This window comes from Bison bison, unplaced genomic scaffold (genome assembly GCF_000754665.1).
Source record: "Bison bison bison isolate TAMUID 2011002044 unplaced genomic scaffold, Bison_UMD1.0 scf7180017864080, whole genome shotgun sequence".
In the NCBI taxonomy this organism is placed as follows: domain Eukaryota; kingdom Metazoa; phylum Chordata; class Mammalia; order Artiodactyla; family Bovidae; genus Bison; species Bison bison.
Window position 1 is genome coordinate 1,846,160 of NW_011494652.1, and position 8,222 is coordinate 1,854,381.

Here is an 8,222-nt window from a genome sequence, read left to right on the forward strand (position 1 = left end):
CATACATACAGCCCAGCTGGACCAGTGTCTCCAGGTCCCTCCGACTGTGTGAAGTGTGTTTCTATTTGCTGATTACAGTGGACTGTTGGGATTGGGTCTGCCAGCTCTGACATCACATGTCTGCCAAGAGTTAGACACCAGGGGTGATACAGAGAGAACTAAGGCCAGATCCCTGCCTTTAAGCACTGAAGGAGCACTCAGCCCTCACCAGGGACCCGTGGGTGTGGTCTGCTGGTTCTCAGCCTGGCCCTAAGGCCAGATCCCTGCCTTTAAGCACTGAAGGAGCACTCAGCCCTCACCAGGGACCCGTGGGTGTGGTCTGCTGCTTCTCAGCCTGGCCCTGGAGCCCGTCTGCTGGCCGAGGACCCATCCTAGCCATGCTGTTCACCCGGTGTGTGCCTTGGCCTCGGCAATCCTCAGTAGACCCATCTGTAAAATGGGTCCAGCAGTCTTACCTCCCTCACCAGGCTTCTGTCACCAACAAGTGGGAGCCTGGATGGGCACAAATCGTGACCCAGGGGAGGGACTCGATAGATGTTAGTGAGGACAGAGATGTTACAGACCCAGGTTCTTGGACTCTTTAATCAACAGAAATGGATAAAGAGGCCAGATGAGGATCAGGCCAGGCGTTACTAGGACTCATACTGCCCCACAAGGGACAGAGGACCAGAAACTCGCTCCCTTGCTGCGCTCCAGGGGAGCGAGCTGGTTCCTTAAACGGGGTGAGGGTAGGGGCGGGTTGGTGGGCTGGGCCAAAGGAGTGACTGAGGTGGTCTGCCCACCCCCTCGGTGGTGCCATGTGCAGAGATCACACGTGGTACCTGCTTTTGCTGCCTGTTCCTCGGAAGGGGCCGCTGGGCTTTTCGGTCTTTTGTATCTTGTCCAGAATCTGCCCCGACTGCACACACACGTGTTTGTTTTTAGTTCCTTTGAGTTTCTCTGTACCTGTTGCTCGAGGAGACGTTTGTCCGGTTGCAAACCTGCAGTGAGGGGTCCCACATCCCAGCCTGTCCCAAAGACAGTGATGACAAAGCAAAGACAGACGCCGAGCGGAGGCGAGTGGCTCACTCCACGGCGAGGACACACGGGGATAGGAAGGGTGGCATGAGATGGACCAAAGGCAGGGGACCACCCTTGGCTGGACTTGGCGGGACGTGCAGAGTGGCACACATACCCCTCCCCAGGGGCCATGACGGGCAGATGAGTGGGTACAGGAGCAGCGCTCGGAACAGGGCCTGGGACCCAGTCAGTGCTCAGCCTCAGGGAGCACGATGGGGATGCGGCTGTTACCCACCTTCAGGGGATTTTAACTTTCGCATCACTGGAGCCTCAGGTGGAGTGATGAGAGAGGCCGGGGAGCCGAGTCCCAGAGAACCTTTAAGGCAGTGTTAGCTGCTCTGACACACAGGTCCCTGGAGTGTAGCCCAAGGCCGGACAAGTGTGCTGCCCACTTTAACAGCTAACGCACAGCGACCCAGGCATTGCTAGGAATCCTTGAGGATCCCATCATCCTCTCAGGCCTGGGAGTCCTAGCTTTGAGCTGGGAGAAGCAGCAAGAGAGGATATGGAGAGCTCCCTGGCCTCCATAGAAGCCAAGCTTGGAAGGGACACACACACACACACACACCCCTCTCCCCTCCCCCCCCTGCAGTGGCGTGTGCTCAAGTTCCATTGGTGAGAGCTGGTCACGTGGCCATGCCTGGCTGCAGGGGGTGCTGGGAAATGTAGTCCTAAGCTGGCTGCCTGGTCCTCTCGGCCCCCCCAAAGGCAACACCGCACTTTATATTAATAGAAGGAGGCATGTATTTTTGCTGCATCAGCTGCCTCTGGGCCTGAAAGGAGTCAACTGTTATCAGGCATACCCTTCTCAACGCCTTTGCAGTTGTTCACATTTCCACTGGAAATGTGCTTTTGGGTTTGGATAACATTACATTTGCTTTGAAACATGGGGTCAGAGAGACGGACAACAGAGTTACAAGGGTTTGCATGAGATTTCAGCCATCTTCCTGAAGCTAACCACAAAATTTCTCTGTATTTTTCCCAGGGTTTGGGAAAGAGGGTGTGCAGGGGGAAATATCTGAACAATAAGTCAGAAGCAGCCGTATTTCTTGCATTTGTGCTCTTGTGGGTTTTTTCCCTCTCCAGCTCTGAGCTATCAATTAAGTCTAACTATACCATTCTTATAATTTCCCGTGAAATTTACCTCGAAATCTGCTGAGTAAGAGAAGTAAGCAGAGGACTTAATTAGGACCTTAATCACGTTTGTTTGGTTTTTGTTTGTTTTAGGAGAAAGTAACGATAATCAGGGGCTTCCCAGGTGGCACGGTGGTAAAGATCCACCTGCCAATGCAGGAGACACAAGAGATGCGAGTTTGATCCCTGGGTTGGGAAGATCCCCTGAAGAAGGAAATGGCAACCCACTCCAGTATTCTTGCCTGGGACATCCCCTGCACAGAGGAGCCTGGGGGGAGCTACAGGCCATGGAGATGCAAAGAGTTGGACACGATTGAGTGACTGAACACACAATTATCAGCAAAATAGCAATAAAGATTCTTTTTTCCCCAAAGCAGTCATCCACAGGTTCTCATGTTTACTGGACGGCTGGGCAGCGTCACTTCAGAATACCGTTCTAGCAGGTTCCATGTGCCGAGTGGGCTGCCACAGCTCCCACTGCGACCTGCACGGCCCTGTCTTCTTTGCAGAGCACATCCTGTACCACCTGGGGACCCTGGGACTCAGCCTCTACTGGGGACCGGAGCACGGGACTCTCCAGCAGTCATCCTTGGCGTTCATCGGCATCCCCCACAGTTTGCAAAGTTAGGCCACAGAGCAGGGCCTCATCTCTCTCCCAGATCTTTCCCCAGGAGAAGCGGGTCCCACACGTCCGAGGTCAGACAAACGCAGGGGCCCGGCCAGCCTCTCATGGTTTCAGCGTTTGGGGGCCATGACTTTCTAAATGATGTCTCTCTTCCCTCTCTGTGCAGAAACTCGTGCAGACCGCAGCAAGAAACTCTTCCGGCACTACACAGTCGGCTCCTACGACAGCTTCGATGCCTCCAGGTAAGACGTGGTTCCTCCTGCCAGGCCCCCTCCGCTCAAAGATGCTCGTAGGGGTCAGGAAGGTGCTGGGCCATCCTGCATGGCGCACTCGGGTCCTTGGCTCGTCTCCTTCTGTGTGTCCCCCGTCACCCCACCCCCCCACCCCTGTGGACATGGGCTGGAATGATGGAGACCACCATCTTCCAGAGGACCCGCTCGAGAAGTGGTCTCTGGGCCACCTGCGGCTTGCTGTCGGGCTGGAGCGCACGGGTGGGGCGGCCAGGGGAGAGGAGGAGGAGAGCCTGGCCTTGTTTGAGAGGAAAGAGGGACAAGTAGGCAAGATGACCTTACTGGGCCGCAGAAGCCTGGAGGTGGCCCCACGTGGCAGCGTCTTCCTGGGGGACATGAGGGTGCCCTCCGACTTCCACCTCATTTGCATCTTCCCTGCTCCTCCTGGCCACTGAGCCGAAAGTTTGGTCAGAGGAGGGCTTGTCCTGTGACCCGAAAGCCGGCAGACCTTGCAGGAGGGGCGGGTTTGCTTTCTGGGTGCTTCGGAAGTGGCTCGCTTGGTTCCTACAGAGAGCGCTGTGGCACGGGGCAGGGGCTCAGATTTTCCAGCAGAAACACACTCGTGTAATGCAAGGAGCCCTTCCTCAGGTCCCCGGCACCCCTGCCTTTTAGCTCTGGGGGCCGTGGAGATGGCTGGGGTCCTGTTGGGCGAGGGGGAGTGCCGTTTTAGACCACGACTCCAGGAAGAGCTGGGAACGAGCAGCACTTCTGCCCCGTGTGCCCGCCGCTGCGCCAGCTTCCCTGGCTCTGACTGTCCCCAGGCACGAAGTCTCTGTGTCCCCCCCACCCAGACTAAGGGTTCTTACTGGACGAGACGGGGGCGGGGGCTCAGTGAGGACCAGCCTGGGAAGCAGAGGAGGCAGGGCACACGCTCGCGCTCCGTCTCACCAGACGGCCAAGCGGGGGCCCTGTCTGGAGTTCCCTGCCCACCTCACATCCTGAGAAGTTCCGGGCTGGGGAAGATCCGGACTCCCTGCCCTCGGTTCTCCCCGGACTCTCTCAGGGGGTCTTAATGGTCATCTGCCTGCCGAGGGGTGGAACCTGGTTTCACATGTTTGTTCTTACTGAGTTAAAATTTCCGTAACCTAGCAATGGCAACCCACTCCAGTACTCTTGCCTGGAAAATCCCATGGACAGAGGGGCCTGGCGGGGCTACAGTCCGTGGAGTCACAGAGTTGGATACGACTTAGCAGCTAAACAACAACATCACCTTTATCTGGTTCCAAAACATTTCTGTTGCCCCAAAAAGAAGCCCCCTGACCCATGAAGCAGTCTCCATCCTCCCCTGCCCCACGCCCCTGCAGCCACCAGTCCGCTCTCTGTCGCTGAGGATTTGCCTGTTCTGGACATCTCCCAGAAAAATGGAATCCTACGGTGTGTGGCTTCTGCGAGTGCCTTCTTTACTTAGTAGAATATTTTCAAGGTTCGTCCATGCTGTAGCGTGTGTCAGTGCTTCATCCCTTTTTTTCTGTAATTTTTTATTGAGGTGAAATACAAGTGGGCTTCCCTGAGAGCTCAGTTGGTAAAGAATCTGCCTGCAATGCAGGAGACCCTGGTTCTATTCCTGGGTCAGAAAGATCCACTGGAGAAGGCATAGGCTACCCACTGCAGAATTCTTGGGCTTCCCTGGTGGCTCAGCTGGTAAAGAATCCTCCTGCAATGCGGGAGACCTGGGTTCAATCCCTGAGTTGGGAGGATCCCCTGAAGAAGGGAAAGGCTACCCATTCTCCAGTATTCTAGCCTGGAGAACTTCATGGACTGTACAGTCCATGGGGTTGCAGAGAGTCGGACACAATTGCGGACATTCACTTTCAGTGCAAAATGCAAGTAACATAAAATTTACCATCATAACCGTGTGTGAGTGTGTGGCTCAGTGGCACGAGGTACATTCACACTGCTGTCGTTCAGGCACTCAGTCGCGTCTGACTCTTTACAACCCCCCGAACTGCAGTTGTGGTTCAGTCGCTCAGTCGTGTCCGACTCTTTGCGACCCCACGGACTGCAGCACACCAGGCCTCCTGTTCTCGCCGTCTCCTGGAGCTTGCTCAGACTCATGTCCTTTGAGTCCGTGACGCCGTCATAACCGTGTCTGAGCGCACAGCTCAGGGGCATCAGGTACATTCACATTGCTCTGCAGCGGTTACCGCCATCCATTGCCAGAAAACTGTCATCTTCCCAACCTGACCCTCTGTCCCCATTAAACATTCACTCCCCACCTTCCCCCAGCGCATGCCCCCCACCATCCTGCTTCTGTCTCTAAGAATCTGACTGCTGTAGGGGCCTCCTCGTAAGTGGGGTCACACACTGTTTGTCGTCTATGTCTGGCTGCTTTCACGGAGCATAATGTCCTCAAGGTTCATCTGTGTCGTACCAGGTGTCAGAATAGCCTTCCTTTTTGAGGCTGAATAATATCGCGTCGTGGGGCGGGACCACATTTGGCGTATCCATCCATCCGTGGGTGGGCACTTGAGCTGCTTCTACCTGCCGGCTGTTGTAAAGAGGCTGCTGTGGACACTTGTGGACAAGTGTTTGTTTGAACACCTGCTTCCAGTTCTTCTCTGTGAATACCTAGGCGGGGAGCTGCTGGTTTCTGTGTTCCCCTGTCCCAGCCTCCCTTCTCTCATAAACAAGGTGTGCTGGAACAGAAATGTGATTCCAAGCAGAGTAGCCAGCCCCCTCTTTCAGAGGGCTTTCGGGCTCTTCAGACCTTGCTGAGACTGCCCACCTCCTGACCCTAAAAGCCCAGGCTGTGATCCGCAGCTTGGCCGCCAGCACAGTCCAGAAAGTGTGCTCAGAGAAGTGATGGTTTCCAGGGAGTCAGGCCCGCCCCTGGCTTCTGCTGATGAGTCTCTATCTGGGTCAGATGAGTTGTTTGTGCCTTAGCAGGAGGCCGCCTGCCAAAGTGGACCCTGGGCCCCTGGTCACGGTCAGCATGCTGTCACACTTGGCTTCCATTCTAGCAGGGAGGGGTGCCTGAGGCTCCGAAAAAACTCCGGGAGCTGTTGCCATGGTGACTTGGAGGGCTGTCCAGGCTGGGAGTGGGGCTTTGAGGGAAGGGGGCCTCTGAGAGCTGGGAGGGCTGGGCGTGGCTCACCCACAGGCTGTGGCCTTGGCAGAGCCGTGTCCCCACGAGATCCGTCACCAGCAGAGTAGCCAGCAGGCCACCCTCCGCACGTGTGTGTGTGTGTGAGAGGGCGGGTGTGTACACACACTCAGCGCTTGAGATGGCTCAGCTGCTTCCCCACAGAGGCGCCATGGAAGGGCCTGACCTGATTGAGCTGGGAGGAGAGAAGACCCTGGGGCTGGGCGGTCTGGGCCACGTGTTCTGTGACTGAGACCAGGTCCAGAGAGCAGCAGGGATATCTGCTGTAGCTCGGCCAGCAAAGGACTTGTGGAGCCATCCTGGCTACTGAGCAACGGCACAGAGCCTCTCCCCATATAGGGAGGAAGTCAAGCAGGGTGGGCATAGTCTTGGTGGAATGTCACAGAAGCCTGGACCAGATGACCTCTGAGATGGGGACCAGGTTAGCATCCCCGTTTTGGCCGCAGATGAAGGCTTGGGTTCTCCCTGTGTGCTGAGTGCCTGTTGTGGGCCAGTACCCGGGATCGCAGAGGAGGAGGACTGTGGAAGCCCGCCCTCCTTTCCCACAAGGAGGAGTCACACAGGCCCCCACGTGACGTGGTGTTGCCACAAAAGAAATCAGAATGACGATCGTTCTGTTAACTTCCTGCCACGTGCCAGCCACCTTGCATGGATCACAGCACCACTGACCAGTGACCCTGCCAGCCACCTGGAACACTGGTGTCATCTTCCACTTGGCAGGAGGACCCTGGAGAGGAGATGGCGGGGGTGGGGGGCAAGTTAGGGACCTGGCGCTCAGCCATGCGAGTGTCTGAGTATCAGAGTACACAGCCCATGCCTTCAGCACCCCTTCTCCCGAGGTGAAGCTGTTACTGCCCTGGGCCGGCCCAGGGACCAGCCTGGGATTGAGGAAGATGGGTGAGGGTGAGAGGTCAGATTTCCCATCAGGACAGAACCACCGCCCCGTGGTGGGTGTTGGGAGGTGGGAGCGGTGGCGTTGCCTTGGTTACCACAGCACCTCTGAGCTTTTCCATAAAGGGCGCAGGGCCCCCAGCTGACCTTATCCAGACTGTGAGCTTGGCAAAGGCATTGGAGGGCAGGCAGTGAGGCAGCCTGGGGCCCCTGGGTGCCATTGTCTCCCAGGCCTGGCAGGGGCAGCTCCGGTGTGGATGTTGAAGTGAGAGGCTGACCTCTGGTCCTCTGGGTGAGTGGCAAAGAGCGTCCGGGGGCTTGCATGCCGTAGTGTGGCCTCACACCAGCTGGGCACTTGTTAGCCCGCTTCCAGATTCACGTTAGATGCAGAGGTCTTGGGGGCCGCTGCAGCCTCCAGGCCAGTTACCCACGGTGGCCTGGACTGGTGGCTCGGGGCTCAGGCCTCCCCTCGGCAGATGCAGATGTGATGAAAGAAAATGCCACGGGAAGCAGGACTCAATGGAGACAGTTTCTGAATCAGTCAGGAGGTTTCTCCCCTTCCCACCCCCTCTTATGTCAGAAACTTGACTTGGAGACTCAGAGCTGAGAGCGCAAGGGCGGAGACACACCCGGTCATGGTTGAATGTGTCTGGTTGCTCGAGCTGATTCCCGCCTCAGATTCCCTGCCATCTACCCATCCTGCACGTGATAGAAAGATCTAGAAACGTGGACACGTGTCCAGGTCAGAAGGCAGAGGATGTGGGGCCATTTCTACAACAGAACCTTAAGGCAGTTCAATGTCATATTTTAAAACACTTCTCAACGCAGGAAATAGCGTCTGAAGTTCTCAGTGTCCTTAAATTGGATCCCCAGCCTCATCAGGGTGGGGCATCCAGGGGAGGTCTATCTGGGAGAGGCGGGGGGACCCCAGCGTCTCACCCCAGGACAATTAGACTCCCTCTGTCCATCCACCCATCTCCCCGCCAGATACACATCCGTCCAACTACCTGTCCACTCAGCCAAACAGCCAGCTAGCTGTCTTCCCAGTCATCTACCCATCCATCCAATCACCCAACCACCTACCCGTCCATCCATGCATCCACCCATCCATCCAGCCAGC

General features: G+C 56.5%; 1 protein-coding gene across 1 annotated transcript in view; it reads left to right on the top strand.

Annotated features, from left to right (window-relative positions):
- Positions 1-8,222, top strand: part of SHANK2 (SH3 and multiple ankyrin repeat domains 2) — a 563,331-nt gene that overhangs the window by 356,790 nt on the left and 198,319 nt on the right. Inside the window, exons 16-17 of the mRNA XM_010837814.1 lie at positions 2,985-3,060; positions 3,323-3,449. Of these exons, the coding sequence (XP_010836116.1) occupies positions 2,985-3,060; positions 3,323-3,449 (203 nt within the window). The remainder of the gene's footprint in view (positions 1-2,984; positions 3,061-3,322; positions 3,450-8,222) is intronic.